The 16,989-nt window shown below is 37.1% G+C and overlaps 1 protein-coding gene across 1 annotated transcript in view; it reads left to right on the top strand.

Annotated features, from left to right (window-relative positions):
- Cntnap4 (contactin associated protein family member 4) overlaps positions 1–16,989 on the top strand; it is a 249,520-nt gene that overhangs the window by 72,507 nt on the left and 160,024 nt on the right. The window contains exon 3 of the mRNA XM_003472026.5: positions 4,550–4,743. Coding sequence (XP_003472074.1) covers positions 4,550–4,743 — 194 coding nt within the window. The remainder of the gene's footprint in view (positions 1–4,549; positions 4,744–16,989) is intronic.

Here is a 16,989-nt window from a genome sequence, read left to right on the forward strand (position 1 = left end):
TGATCACAACTCTTTGGAGCCAATAGAAATAATAATTTTTTCACAACTCAGAAATTTACAACTGTCATATACTCTTGTGCTTGCTGGATATGAGAGAAATCAATAGGCATCTAATATGCTTTTAAAATTTAATTCTCAGACCAATACTACAATATTTAAGAATCTTATGATGCAGGAGAGTTCTGTTTTAAAATGTGAATTTCTAGGCTGCAATATAAAGAGTTAAGAAATTTTCCCATTTGAATCGATGGATGACAGTTAATGTGCCAAATCTCAGTAAGAAGCTGAAGGCAGATAAAAAGGAGGATGGGATAGGGAAAGAGAGCCTGTGTAATGGGAAAGAAAAATGAACCAGAGGGACTTTGCGGCGTAAGTATCAGTAACCACAGAACAGATGAGGTTAAGAAAAGATGGTCTTTAGTTTTATAGGTATTGGTTTACTGTGATATTGAATATATTAGCATATTAAAAGCACATTAAGGACAAATAGCACGACTAGCAGCTGAAAGGTTTAGTTAATAAACAAAATAAAGAATTCATTATAGTGTTTTATTTATAGTAACCCAGAATTTATAATTTGCTAGAGAATTAGCCATTATTTTCTACGTTAGAAAAGTAAATATGCTAACAGTGTATCTCCAGAAGGGAAGCTCGATGGGTCGTGGGCCTGCACGTGTGCAGTCTAACCTCAGTTGTGTTTGCATATGCACTGCTATTGTTCTGACCTGTCATCATAGGCTGGCATACCTTGGCATCATAGTCTGCCAAGATCCCTCAATGGCTGTCCATCTACTCTTGCATCCATCCATTCATCTTACATTCTCCATATTGCTATTCAAGATTTGTCTTAAAATTAAACAAGCACCCTCATCATAGACTTATACCCCAAACATCTGCAGAGCCCACAGTTTAAACCCCAATAGGAATCTTTGGATTCCTCGCAGTCTATTTATCCTGCTGAAGTTACTTGCCTAGGAGCACGTTAATTTCCATTACCTTATCAGCGTACCTTGTTAATGATATAGCTTAATTTACATACCAGTGGTACCTTTCCACCACCGGTAAGAAATTGAAATGTTCAAGGTCAATTAACTGCAAATTTTTCAAGTTGGCTAGTGTGGCTGTAACCGTGAGCGATGCTGGGGAGAGGGAGCAGGCAGTGAGGGGCTCTTCTTTGTCCTGATGAGAATTGATGATCCAATTTTAACCCACTAGGATAACGCTGAGTCTTTTTTTCCTTGCTGTGCTTCTCTCTTGTTTGCTTTTTAAATACTGGTCTATTAAGGTGTGCTGCAACGCTGGAGGAATGCTGTTAAATTTAAAAAAGAGCATATCTTCATTACTGATTTTAGATCATTAAAATCAACTAGAAAGAGCTGAAGCAAAATAATCAGTACTTTTTCAGAGACATAAGCTGATATAGATAAAATTTCTTAATGTGGAACCTCCAAGATGGTAGCTGCTGGGGGCACTTTCCTAACATGATAAAAATTCAGAGATACGTGCAGTTGTGGTAATAAGAGGTAAGGATTCTTAGCTAGCACTACACTCCAAGGTTTTGATAGGTCGTGGAGTGTAACAGTAATATTAGATAAGAAAGTGGAGGGACATAGTTACCCATTCACCAGCCTCATCCTGTGCCTGTGTTTCAAAGACATAGCCCATCATTTATCAGAGGGAGGGAAGCTGATCGTACTGCCTGGTACTTAAGTCCCAAGGATCCCTGTTCTCTCTTAGCACTGTCTTTTTACATCTGTTTGATCTACTGTTTATGTACCATGATGATGAGAGCCACTCTTGTGGCCTTGTTAAAAGCCCTGGGTCTCTTGCCTGCTCTGTGGGAAAGGACAGGATGTTCAAGCCCTGTGTATCTGATTCATCTTCTATTAAACAGGTTGCTTTAAGAATTAAATCACAGTGCTTCACAGAAAGGGCCCGACACAAAGTACTCACTTGCTTAATAAATACCAAGTCCCCTGTAGTGGCATAAGTGGAGGAGGATGGATGTTGTCCCATTGCCTCTGAGGAATGAAGTTTGCAGGAAGCTTCGGCTCAGATTTAAAGTGACGCTGTGTGAGCAGTTCCCACTGAGGTTCAAGAACTTCCCAAGCTGTCTGTGGCAGGGTGCTCTTTAATGTGTACTGCAGATCATCCAAGTGCGATTTCCACATAGAAAACAGCTGCAAGAAATAAGTGGCCCTCGTGGGCAGCAGACAGCAGTGCTAAACAAAGGACACAGGTGCCCATAATTCACCCAGAACCTGTGTCTGCCCGAGAAGCTCTAATGCTTTGTTCCACTCTACCCTAAATGAGGTGGATCATATTAGTGACCAAGAAAACTGCTTCATGTCACAAGTTCCTCAAGGGCAAATATAAAGAATATTAAAAGTAAAACCACACTAATGAAAAATAGCTCTATGTATTAAACATTTTGGACCTACAAAGGAGGGTATTATACTTGAGGTATATGGAGTGGAGAATTCACTTTAAGGAAAAAAAAAAACTCGTAAAATGAATCTACTTCTAAACACAGTGTTGTGAGTAATATTGGGAATTATATGGTAATGCAAGAAGAAGCTAGTGGGAGTCATTAGTAAAGGATATTTTTGCAAAATAACTTTAAAAAATGTTGCTTGACCCATGTGATGCTACGTGAGCTGTTTCCACTGAGGTCCAAGAGCTCCCCAAGCTGTCTGTGGCAGGGTGATATTTAAAGTGTGCTTCAGATCATCCGAGCACAATTTCCACATAGAAAACAGCTGCAAACAGTAAGTGGCCCTTATGGGCCAGCTTCGAGGGCCTGGCTGGAGGCTGGTCTTTCTTGTGCCATAGATCATATGGACATCCCAACCACTTCCTTTATTGGGCTCTGTCTTGGGTCATTATGCATCAGCCCTGTCACACCAAAGCCAGGTACCAGACAACTAGAGACAGCACCTGTGTCCCAGAACCTCCTAGAGAAATTATTCATATTAGTCAATCCACAGGGAGCCCAAAAGATCCAGCTGACTTTGCCTACTTGCCATATTTAAGCCACTGCTGATAGCTTCAGCCTGTTGTCATCTTGTCTCCTGGCTCAACACTTTGTGGCCAGGCTTGGCAGCCTTCTTTCACTCTGCAGTGCAAGTAAGAAATAATTCTGCCTTTCATCTGTCAGAGTGCCATTGCATTGGGTTCCACCACTAAAAGAATCTTTCAATCTTAAAAACACTTTTTAATATGGGTGTATCCCTTTAGACCTCTCAGTGGGGTGTGCCCTCATGCTAATAGCAAGAGCTTACTGGGTATCTCTTTGAACTGAGGCCAAATTCAAGGTTTCACAAAATAGGTCACGGATTTCAAGAATAATGTTCAAATAAAAAGTGTATGTAAATTCATCGTAATTTCTATTTAAAATTTCAGACCTTATTACAGCCTCAAAGTGGGTGGAAAAAAAAATGAGGGAAAGAGAACGTATATGTAATATGCTCATTTGAGAGGTTACATAATACATGTTGAATTTTAATAGATAATTGAGTAGCAGATAAAGGATTCTGGGAAGTATAAACTACTATATCAGGAGATTTGCAATGATTATGTGTTAGTCACATAACCGGCAATGTCAATATTAAAAGAAATGAATTTCCTGAATTGTAGTAAGCTAGAAAAAGGAAACATTTGAACAAGACAGGAGCCACAGCTAGCTACAGTGCTGTATGTGTCAGGCAAAATAAATCACAGATTCTGCTCTACCCGTACTTCCTTGAGCATATATCAAACTCCCATTTTTCTTTTCGGAGTGTTCCATCTCTGGCTTTCCGGCAACTGGCTCTGTTGTATTTCCTGGCTCCCCTTCCACCTCTCACCCCTGACCTTTGTACTCAGGTGAGATGGAGGCAACGGTGCCTTGGTAACCTCACTGTGGTGGGAGTGGGTGCTTATTAGTAGAGTTGGCCAATTTCCTTTAAGTACTTGCACCATGTCTAGTTACAAAGATGGTATGTTAACTGGCTTGCAAATTTGAAAATTTAGCAGTCATTTCTTCTCATTATTGTAAGCCAAGTCCAATCCACCACTCTATGGAACTCTCCAATTTATTCCCTGCACATGGCACACCACTAATGTTATCCATGCTGAGTTTCAAACATGCTTTTTGCTGTCAGGCCCTCTTGGAGGACAGGATCACTCCTTGGCCACATTTGCTTGTTAGTGCTTAATAACACATTGTACTTTAATCTCTGACAAATCTGAAGATGACCTAAAATAGTTTTATAGACACAATGGACCTGAATGATATCCTTTTATATCCATCTTGGGTGAAAGGATTGAAGGCCAAAGTATAACTCAGTCCTGCATGTGAGCAGTAAGTGTGCTATTTCCAACTACTTATAGTAAATTATTTATATATATATATATATTTCTATAATTATGAGAGGCTTCATATTGTGGAAATTTCATATTCTAGAAAACTTAAATTCCATAGAGGAATGCAGTCTTACTGGCATTTCTATTCCACTAATGGATTTTTAATTAATTCTTTCTTTCCAATATTTTTCTCCTTTCACATAAGGAGCTGGTGGCTGGTCCCCACTCGTGTCGAATAAATACCAGTGGTTGCAGATTGACCTTGGAGAGAGAATGGAGATCACCTCTGTCGCCACCCAAGGGGGCTACGGGAGTTCCAACTGGGTGACCAGCTACCTCCTGATGTTCAGTGACAGCGGCAGGAACTGGAAGCAATATCGACAAGAAGACAGCATTTGGGTATGTGTCTTAAACAAAGGTTTAATCTCTTAGGAAATAAGGTAATGTGTAACCCTCACTGACTGTGGTTTGCCAGTGTCCTATGCTGAGATACAGAATCTTCAGAAATGCTTTGAAAACAAGTTCTTACTCAAAATGTCATAAACATTCATTTTCCAATCTGGCTCATGGTAAGTTTATTAAAATATTACCAGCAAATTTATTTCAGTGCAGAAACCTAAGAATTAAATAAGACTTGTGTTTAAAATAGTCAAGTTTTCATGGCAGTTTTGCATTAACTTTATTTAAAATTAGTCAAAGGAATTTATTTCTTCTGACGGCTCCAAGATTTCTGAAGTCGTCAGATATGGAGGTGATTTATATATAAGCTCTTCTTTAGTCTCTCTAAAGCGTGTAAATGTCTGTGTGTTGTGAAAAGCTCCAGCCACTGTGAGAAAGTGGCAGTTATAATAAAGTGTGTTGAGAGGGAGGTCGTAGTTGACTGACAGAGTATCAACATCTTATGAAAAAGAAACCTAAAGGAACTTGCTGGATGGCAAAGAGGTCAAGGAATTCTTGGTTAGTGTAGAAAGGTATTTGGTTGCCTCTTCTCTGGGCAGGGATGGTATGTTACTGCAGTCAGAAGAATATATCTATGTATTTTCCCTGCTGAGCTTCTAGAATGAGAAAAAATGAGTAATTTAATGAAGCATCATCCTTAGCACATGGATGATTTGAAAATCTATTGGGGCACATGAAGATAATCTTCTTTGACCTATCAATTGACTCTTTGAAAAAAACGTCCTGGAGCTATGCAATACATTACAAATTCATTGAAGAAATGAGCTGTGGTTTACTCACCTTTAAAACCCTTGGTGGCCGTTTAGTATATGTTAATTGACGTACATTGGATTGAGAAAAAATAGCCCTCTTCTTTCTCCAGAGAAAACACTGGCCGGGAAGAAGTAGAGTAGAAGTATTTTTAAGAAAAGCTGCTTTAAAATGAAAAGCAATTTGAAGGTATGTGAGGGAAAAAAAATTCACCACGACTGGGTATTATAGTTGAGTGGATTTCGTGAGAGCCATTCAAACTAGGCATGAAATAAACAGTAATTATGAACCAATAACAATGAAAGCTTAATGAGGTATTTCTTTTAACTAGGTGTTTAGATTATATTTTAGTCTTTTTCTAAATTAAGCATTGGATTTTAAACTAGATAAGTAGTGGCTAATGTCTCTTAGTGTTTAGTGATGTTAATTAAAATGAATGTGTTTGATATGTTTTAAAGGTAGTAGATCAGCCATGAAAATTATTGTGTTTTTCTTCATCAGGCTTAGGAAGAGTCAAATGTAGGCATTTCTCCTTTTCTGGTCTACTTCTATCAAAGATGAAATGTACAGGGTGAAATGGTGGCATGAGTGCTGTTTTTACTAATCCAAACCAGCAATGCTGAGAACGTGTTATCTGTCACAATACTATTAAGGAAATACAGTTTTTTAAACTAAGCTGTAATCTGTTGGTTTATTCACTGTCATCCCCCCCCACCCCATGAGTAAAGACTACTTTCCAATGTTTCATTTCAGCATTTCCAAAGCATGCTAGAACCTTGCATGTTGCCCAAAATTATGAAGTATTTATGGAATGAATGAATGAGAGGTGAACGAATGAACAGTGAATGCAACACACTTACTCCTACAATACTCTTTTCATCCTAAAAGCTACTCTCTTCTGATTCCATTACCTCTTCCTTTGGAAAAAATATATATTTGGTATTGGTTTAATATCACACTTCTTTTCTCCTTATACATTTTGAAGTTTTTGTGAGAGAAGTTTTCTCTTTTTCTCATAGCAGCTTTTTGGTATCCATTGCCCACTGAGGTATAGGACTTTGGTTGTATGAGTCAGTGAAAGAACCAATGAAATGAATGAATACCTTTAAGTATATTGACCTCCTAATATATGCCTAGCTTTGAACAAATTTATGGTGTATATTGAGTTAATTTTGATGCAGTTGAAGAGATACAGCATACCAGGACACAGCAGAAGATGATTTCGTTTGTTTTTGGTTCTAGGAATTGAACTCATGACCTTATGTTTGTCAGTCAAGCACTGTGCCACTGAGCTACATCCTGGCTCCAGAGAATGATTCTGAGGGCATCAAGTGTTAGGCACAGAGTCCTGAAGACTTATAAAAGGAAAAAATTGGGAGGTCATTGTAGACAGTTTCTCTAAGAAGAAGACCCTATGGAAGTTGTAAAGCCTTACCATTTAGATCGTGGAGGAAGTAAGAAAACTGTTTCATGAATTTGGAAAAAAGATCATGGACCTAGGTGATATGCAGAGACGTGATTTCCTGTGTAACAATCAGCGAGACTCCTGGTCAGATTGGACAGTCAGGTTTGAGAAGGACTGGATCGTAATTTTTCATGTGGGAAAGAAAGTTCATGTTCATGAATAACTTTGAATGTCAAGATCAAAATTAACACAGTGCAACAGGTACCGTGACTACACATGGCGTAGATACTGTTATGGTACAGGTCAAACAGCCTCAAATCTTTAAATCAATTTTTCTGTATCTCTCTTTAGATATTTATAAATATAGACTTAGATAGAAATATTTTAATTATATATCATATATATATTTTAAATTGTTTTATTTTAAAGAGATTAAGACAAAAGAGGACATAACAAAGAACATCAGAACAGAACAATGTAAGCAACACAGTATTTCACCACAAGACAACCTGTAATTAATAGTAGCTACCATAATGTCTCTTTCTTTGAAGTAGTTGAGCATACCTTCACATACAATAGTATCAAACATAACAAAATAGTATAAAACCATTAAAGAGAATGAAAGTATCACAAGGCATTCAGAACCAAATAACAGAAAACAAACAATGGCTACTATATTATCTCATTGTTCAGAGAAAATTTGTTTATATATATATCAGAGATGGAACTCATGACCTCACACTTCCCAAGCAGGCACTAAACCTCCAGGCCCCTAACTTTTTTTTTATATCATATATTTATTGCTGTGCTCTTATACATCACTATATTTGCACTTGTATGCGTAGATTTGCATATTCATAGATATCTCCTGTTAGTCCCAGATAAGCTGCAAAACTCCAGTTTATTCCATAGTCTTTGTGGTCCCCTCAGAGGGAAACTCCCCCACTGTGAATCTACTGTTGCCAAAGCAGGATAAGTGAAACAAAAGTTATGCCCTGACTTTTCCACCTGGAAGAACATAAATCACTTCACTATGCACATTTTTAGACAAAAAGCAATCTTGAATTCTTGAATTGATGGGTATAGTGAGGAATTTAAGACTGTCACATTGTACAAAGATATGTTTCCTAACTTTTTTTGTTTGTTTGTTTGGTTCTTTTTATTCTTTGCTGAGTTTGGGTAGATATTATGAGATGTATATAAATGATACAAAACTTGCTGGTTTCCTTTAAGAGCGTCACAATCTACTTGAGAGCCTATAAATAAATCTATGATGCGGTTAGGACACAGAAGCATTATGCTAGCATTGATAGAGAAAGAAAGGACAATTGTTATGGGTTTGGGAGGAAACAGTGAGGACAGACAGCCTCTGGAGATGCTTCAGTGGGGAGTCCTCTTTCCCTCTTAATTTGGTTCTCATCAGATATCAGAGGGAACAATGGCTTCTATTTATCTGAAAGAATTAATAAAATGCTCTGTGATTTGTTATCAAAAAAACTTCAAGAAAAAAAAGAAAAAGACATTTTAATTATTATCTATAGATTTCATTTAATAAAAATACAAGCTAGATGGATACATGCTTTTATTTAAAAACTCATTTCTTCAGAATAAAATTTAAAGTCTAATGTTCTTAAAATGTAATTTATACAAAGTACTCTGCTGGATAGTGAATGAATATTTTATGAAAATTTAGATGATGCAAGTCACTAAAATTACTCCTCTTAAATTGAAGACAAAATAAAATCTTGCAACAACTATGAAGAATCTTTTCAGACAGTTTATTGTAAATGATTGAAAAAGTAAATGAGAAGTATAATTTTCAGTCATTTAGGAACAATTGCTGAAACATCATGAAATGACCACCTTAGAAATGATCTTAGATAGATTGACATATGCAAGAACTTTACAGCCAAATTCTCTAAATTCTGTCCTGTAAATACCCAAGATTCTCTTATCCTATAGAATTGCTTTGCAAGGCATGTGGAGTGCTGATTCCAATTTGATAAATTCCTTAGGTAAATATCTTACGGTGATATTTTAAGAGTAGCTGCCTTTAAAACCGACTTCAGTTGCATCTGATTTTTCAAACAAAAACTTTTATTGTATTTCTAAATGTAGTGTATTATCATTTTTGTTTTTTTACTGGAAATGTCTAATGCTTTGGTTCCTGGTTTGACTGGGGAAAACCATGAATACCTTGTGACATAATGTATGTAGTCAATTAGATTGAAGTACTACCCATCACAAAATATTCAAGTCATTATTACTACTCGGAATGATTGAATTATCACCTCCATAAACCAGATGGGATGGCAACAGTATCTGCAAAGCTTTTTAGCGTGTGTTTGTCTCAAGTCAAATAAATAACTGCCTTGGGGAGTTTAATAGAAACTCTGAGGAAGTAAAATTGTGAGTGAGATTTGCAGTACATCAGGTGGATTCCTCTTTCTCACTTCCCCGAGAGCTTTCCCTATGTTAAGCCTTCATTCTAGCGACCTGAGCTTACAAAAATCATCAGCACTGATGTAAAGCTCAACAGTACTAACACATCAAACTGTCAAGCTTCATGTATCGCAGTACTTGCCTCAGTTCTTGGCAAATGCCAAGGACATGCCTTAAGCTGCTGCTGCCCCTCAAGACACTAATCTCAAACAGATATTCTTAATTAAAGTCTACATCATCAGTCTGTGACTTCAGGATGTTTCTTCTTTATATTCCTGTTTGAGTTCCCCACCTTTTGAAAATGATTAACCTATTAGTACAGGTTGGCAAGATGATTGCACTTTTAAAAAATTGTGGCATGAACACTTAATATAAAATTTATCTTCTTAAAAAATTTTAAGAGTATAATGTGCTGTTAATGCACACTGTTGTCCAGCTGCTTTTAGGGCTTATCATCTCATGTAATGGAACATTCCACCCGTTGAATGGTGATTGTATTTTATCCTCCTGCTTCCTGACAACCACCATTTCATTCTCTGTTTCTATGTGCTTGACTGTTTTAAGTTCCTCATTTAAGTGGAATTAAGTAGGTTTTGTCCTTCTCTGGCAGCATTATTTCACTTAACATAAACTCCTCAAGGCTTGTCCATGTCTTCTATATTAGCATAAATGCTTTCCTTTGTGAATTAAAAATACTCCCAATAACATTCCATTATGTGTGTTTAACACATTTTCTTTACCCATTCATCGTCTGTAAGTCTTTACATTGTTTCTACATTTGAGAATTTTGAATATTGCTGCAGTGAACATAAGAATATCACTATCTGAGATCCTGATATCAATTCTTTTGTATAAACACACACCCAGGAGTAGGATTCCTTGATCACATAGTAGTTCCATAATTTTTTTGCAGAATCTCTACATTGTGTATTATTTTCCATACTGCCTGCACCATTTTGAATTGGTACTATTTAAAAACCTTAACAGTGTACAAGGAATCAAATTTTATATCCTCACCAACACACTGCCCCTGTCCTTTTTTAGTAATTGACATCCTGACAGGTGTGAGTTGACATCTTATTATGGTTTTAATTTGTATTTTTCTAATGATTAGTAACTTTGGGTATTGTTTTGCTACTGAGCTGAAGGAGTTTTTCATTTATATTTATTGTATTCCTCCTATATTTTTAATTTCTATGCAATAACAATGAACTATTCAAGGAGGAAATATTTTAAAAGTTCCATTTAGATAAAAAATAAAAGCCTTAAAACTGTCCAAAGTTGTAAAATGTACAAAACATTGCTGAAAGAACATTGGTTAATGAAGTCACAAATACAGACTTCCATGTTCACAGATTAGAATATCTAATGCTGTTCAAAAGAACATCCTACCCAAAGCAGTCTTCAGATTCAGTGTAAGTCCTATCAACATACCACATTCTTTATTCAAAAGAGATAGAAAAAATCCTAAACTTCAATGGAACCACAAAGGGCCCTGACAAACCAAAGCTATCTTGATTTCACACTGTGATTTCAAAACATAAAGCTCCAGTAATTAAAACAGTGTGGTTTTGGCACAAAGTCATACATATAGATCAACAGAACAGTATCAAGAGCCTAAAAGTAAACTCATACACTTAGAGTCAACTAGTTTTCCACAAAAGCATCAAAAATTTATAACACGGAAAATGTTCAACAAATAATTCAATGAATATAAATGTATTAATAATGAAATAAAATATTAATTTAAAGTAGATTAATAACTTACATATGGAGGGCTGAAAGTTTCAAATTGTTAGAGAACAATAACTGAGAAACTTTGGCTTTATTAATTAATTTTATTTTTTAGTTTGGCTATCATACTAAAAATAGAAAATAGTCAGTGGGACTACGACAAAGTAAAATCTTCTGCACAGCAAAGTAAACAATTAAAATAATGGAAATGCATCCTATGGAATGGCTGAACATTTCTGCACAGCATGTACACCATCAAACATTAATATCAAAGGCCTTTGGCTTTAATGTGACATCTATCATGACACAGAGCAGTTAGCTTTCTGTGCACTTTCTCTGTGAGTAGTCGGTGCCTCTTCAGTAGCAAGTTACATCAGTTCCCTCCACCAGTTTTTATGACACTATATATATTTCCATTTTATAACAATATATAATATACAAAAAATGTATACGAACTTCTGTGAGTTGTCGGTAAATATACACAGCAATGTGTGACAAGTTGGGGTGTTGTTTTACGGTCTTCATGTTTATCTGTCTGTAAGCAAGAAACTAAGGCTCACAGGCACGATGATTGGAACTGGCAGGACATTTGATGTGGCGCCTCCTCCAGTGTGCGCTCCGTCAAGATTGTTTTCAGCCATCGACCAAGGAATAACATGTTAGAACTTGTGTCTCCAGTGTGACCATGTGACAGCCCAGGGACGACAGCGCTGTCCCTTTCCCTACATTCCGTCTCATCTTTGCGGTGATATGTCACCTCAGATGTCTGCTTCTGGCTTTTTTCATTGTCTATTTCCAGGAGGCTAGAGTTGGCATCTTCCTTTGTCAGAAGTGGCTCTGGCCTTTTGAAGTGGATCTTTATTGTTTTATTTGGCCGAGGCAAAACTAATACCTGAGGGACGCTTTTCTAATTTTTCACTCTGAATTTTCAAACTTATCATGCATAATTCAATTAAAGTTTAGAAAAATATATAAAACTATTAGGCAGAAGTTAAGGCTTGGAACAAAATTATTATAGTCCTAAAAAGATCCAACAGATTCATCTAATCAATTACTTTTTTAAAAGGTAATTCAATAAATGTGTTTAATAATTACATTAATTTTTAAAATCCATAATTTAACAAATATGTAGCAAGGTTGAAATATAAAAGATGTATACCCTCCAGTTCTAATTTAACTGACAAATTAAAAAGTTGAGTGAAAAACCCAATACAAAAATGCAACATATAAAAAATGTAGAATGTTTCTAAAAGACATAAAAAGAAAACTTGACTAATTGAAATGCCATAGCTGTTTTTGGACAGAACATTTTTGGACAGATTATTCTACCTAAGATAAGCCAAAAATTTAGATCATTTTAAGTTTTATAGAGAAAAATATATGTGAGAAAATATGTAAACTAATTAGCAAAAAGAAATGAAGGGAAATCTACATATTAGGAAAATATTTATATATATGTTCTAATTAAGACACAATGATATTGGTACATTAAAACATAATTGAAGAGTAACTGGAACATTTATGACTACCTCTAACTATCCTTATAGATTTGGCTACAACAAATATGACATTGAAAATACATTAGGAAATATAAGTCAATATGGACATTGGTAAATATAGCCCTTTAGGAAAATAAAAGATCTTTTATGTTAAAATAGATTCCAGATTAATATTTAACATTTAAAATAATTCAGATACAGAAAAATTAAAAGAACATACAAAACAGTGTAAAGCTGAACATAAAATATTGGAATGGGCCTCACTTTGTAATCAAGAGAACTAAACTAGTTGCCACAGATGAAAAAGAGAAATTAGATAATTAGAAAGTTACATTAAATAAATTGCATACAAGACATTGAAAGAGAGACTACACATTGGGAAATTTTGTTGGTCTATATTGGTAGCAGTGCCACTTTGAGTTATATGAACCAGTGGTTTTGGGTTAAGATTGACATTCCTACTGATTTTGATTGAATAGCTTTCCTTCAGCTTCAAGTTTACTTAGTTTTAAAGAATAATAAAGACAAGCAACAAGACAGCATGCAGAGTGACAGCATAAGGGTTACCTAGCTATGCTGAGTTACTTTAAATATCCAGCGACTTCAGCCGGGATAAACATGCTCACAGCAGACAACCTGGGTTGAATGCCCACCACACGTGAGAAAGGCTGTCAGTTCCGGAGCTCTTGGGCTCTTACATCTTAGTGGTCACATAACTCATCAAGTACATCGGCAAACTTTGTTCTCTAAAGAAGCTGCATCTCATGAATACTAGGTTACTCGCAGATCTAGCTCATGTTTCTGGTTTCTACACTGTACTGTATATTCTAATCTTGATGCCCAGAGAAACTATTTGGAAGTGAGAGTCCAGGTATTGGGATTTAAAAAACATTCCTGTGTGATTCCAATTCGCAGCAGAGTTGGGAAAATTGTGAGTTAATTAATAAATTTGACAACCAGGTAGAGATTCTTAGTTTAGTATAAAACATACCAGCAGAAGGTAGATTCATCTTAGATCCACTATGCTCCTATATTCGCCTAAAGTTAATGTTGCAAGAAGGATTTGGCTAAAGATCAAGACTAGAAAGAAAAGCTGTAGACTGAAAGTTAACTCAATCCTTCCAATGACTAAGAGTCAATTGCTTCAATATCTATAGCTGCTGTTCTATAGCATAGTCCCTAGCCACATGGGGTTATTTAAATTAAAAATTTCATTAAGAAAATGAAATACAATTAAATAAAGCTAAAGACACAGCTCAGTGGTTGAACATATGCTTAGTATGTAGGAGGCATTGGGTTTAATCTCCAGCACCAAAAAATAAAATAAAATAAAATAAAACAAAACAAAGTTCCTCAGGTCACACTAGTTGTATTGGAAATGCACAACAGCTGTGTTAGACCATATTAGTGTAGTTATTGAGCATTTCCATTATCATAGAACGTTCTATTACATAACACAGATACAACATTACCTAAAAATTAATGACAAAAACAAAGTTGCAACACCTTTTAAAAAGAGACAAAATATAAACATGTGGTTCATAGAAAAGAAACAATGTCTCAATATGTGAAGGTGTCTTCCTCCTTATTCAAAGCTGAGATGACACTGCCTGAAGATTAGAATGAACAAGGCTACACTATTATTTAAAATGTCACTTTTCAAATTGTGCCACACAACAAAACAATATATTAGCTTTAAAATAGTTCTATATTTATTTAATGACTTGTCCTTGAATTTTTCAGATTACTGAGTCAAAGCCATAGTATTATATGTACTATTCATTAATCCAAGAATGAGAGAAATAATAGCAAAATAATATTGATCCAACCTGTAAGCAGTAGGTCACATGTGTTAGATTATAGAACATCCTCACAATGGGGTAACATGCAGCCGTCAGAAATAGAAAGTGTGAGAGCGTATTGGTCAATTCCAGAGAGAGTTACAAAGCTGATGCAAAATTTTGAAGTGATCTGTCATTTGATACTAAAAAATGAAACTTGATTAAAGAGGAAGAAATGAGGGAGTGATGAAAGGCTTATAGATTTATAAATTGAACGAAGAGCTAAATGTTAGATTTATGTAAAGTGTCAGGCGGGATAAAGCAAACTGGAAGTTACAAAGATAACAGAAGGGAATGAATAGGACATGTAAACATATTGGCTATCTAAGGAAAATAAATTGTGTTATTCAGAGAATCAGAAACAATAAAGCTATCCATACACAGATATAGAGAACTGGCTGTGTGATTAGTAAGCCGGAGAAGTCTCCCAACCTGCCATCTGCAAACTGGAGAATGAGGACAGCCTGTGGCGTAATTGGGACAGGACATAAAGGTCCAAGAATTGGGACTTCAGATGTCCAACATCAGAAGATACGTCAGAACAGCAGAGGGAACTCACTATTCTCCAGCTTTTTGATTCTACCTTCCGTGAGTCGGGTGATCCCTGCTTCACAACAGTGAGGGGAGATTTTACTGTCTAAGATGGAAATGCTCAGCTCCTGGGAACACCCTTCAGATGTAGTGTTTTACTGGTTTTCTGCTCCTATCTTGGCTCAGAAATTCAAATTGGCACATAAAATTAACCACCGTGTGGATAATGATGTAGGGGAATGAAACCTAATACGTGTACCATATGAGTTTGTGTTCCCTGAAATCGAAGAATGGATTTAGGAACAATGGAGGTGAAGAGCAGAATATATTTATTGAGAGAGAGAAAGCTTCTGTCTGAATGAGACAGAAGGAGTCCCGAGTGGTTGCCAGGGTACTCTGTCTTTCCTAGGGACTTTATTTATAGAGGTGAGAAGGATCCAAGGTGGGGAAAAATGAGAACTCACAAGGTGGGACAGAACTATGATCAACCAATAAGATTAATTGCTCAGGAAAAATTGATTAAATCAGAAACAAATGGGGAAGCAAGCCACACAGTGGGCGGGCATGCTTAACAACAGTGACTCTTCCTGTTGGGAGCTGGGGTGGTGACTCCTGACTCCTCGGGGTGATGGAGAACTATTTAGATGGTCAATCCTTAGGATGTGGGTGCATTTGCTGGATTCTTTGGCTTGAGATCTGGCCCATAGCAGGAGGTGTTTGTCTCCTCCAAGATCATAAGAAATTTGGTCCTCTATGACAGCTCCCTCAAGGGCCCAGCCCTGTCTGACTGCCTATCGTATTTCTAACTAACCAGCTGCCTGTAACAATAGCAGATGTCGCTTATGTGTTATAAGATAATATCTTGTAACATTTATTGATAGTAGAAAGTATTTTGAATGTTATCCATATGAAACACTATAAATTATTTTTCAGTATCTATTTCAGTGATAAATTTAAACATACATATTCATTTATTTAATGTGTAGCATATAGCATGTCATCTAATCTTTGATCGTGTGTGACAGAGTAGCACAAGTAGTTTAGTTTTGTTCCTAAATTGTCCTTGGAGTCAGTGCCCAGTCAGAAAACCAGAAACTTCTCCAGGCATCCAGAACTGGGAAATAATGATAGGACATTGGTTACAGGTGCTGGAGAAACTGGGCAGCCAGATGGTGAGGGACAGCAAGGAGATGCTCCAACCCTTGGAGCTCAAGGGATAATGAGAAAGTGGCGTTCCCAGGGCTCAGAGCCTGGCGTTGTCCAGTTGGCATTAGACATGGGGAACAGTGTCCAGCACAGGAGGATGAGGGAAGGGAGGGTCCATTAGGAGCTGGAGCATTGCGGAAATTCAGCCACGGCTGAGAGGCTGCCTCCAGCAGGGGAAGAGTGGGCAGAATACACTGGCTTCTCTCTTGCTCTCACCTGCAGGCCTAGTTTACCTTGCAGCTTGCTGACTAGGGAGGTTGGAATACTAAGTCCACACCACTCACCCTCCCATGCTTGAGATCAGACCAAGAGACGGCTGAGGGCTGGTACTGAGTCAACAAGGAAAGTCAGCCCTTCAGAGGGGTGTTACCGGCCACTGCCTGGACAGTGACTTTCTTATCCAATGAGCAGGAACCACATCTTTACTGAGAGATCTCTCATTCCCTTTGTTTTAAAACTGCATGTTTCCCCATCAACCCTAAAGAAGCTAGGTGAATATTTTTATATTGAAGAAGTTGAGGTTTAAGATATGAAGTTCCTAACTATGAGCTGGGTGTCACCTCCGTTATGTGAAGGGGCATCACGTAGGCACCCTGAGATACTCCTAGATGCACTGGGGGATCCTCATAGTGTCAGGGGGGTTCCTTTACCCCAGGCCTCAAACCCAGCCAGAGCCAAGGAGACTGGGGAGGGAGTGCGGTGGGGTTAGGAGACTGGCAGGAGCCGGGGCAGAAGAGGCACACGGAGAGGGCCACACAGGATTTCAGGAGGAAGCAGG

This window comes from Cavia porcellus, unplaced genomic scaffold (genome assembly GCF_034190915.1).
Source record: "Cavia porcellus strain 051 isolate PalLab524CR breed Dunkin Hartley unplaced genomic scaffold, mCavPor4.1 scaffold_4, whole genome shotgun sequence".
Classification (NCBI taxonomy): Eukaryota; Metazoa; Chordata; class Mammalia; order Rodentia; family Caviidae; genus Cavia; species Cavia porcellus.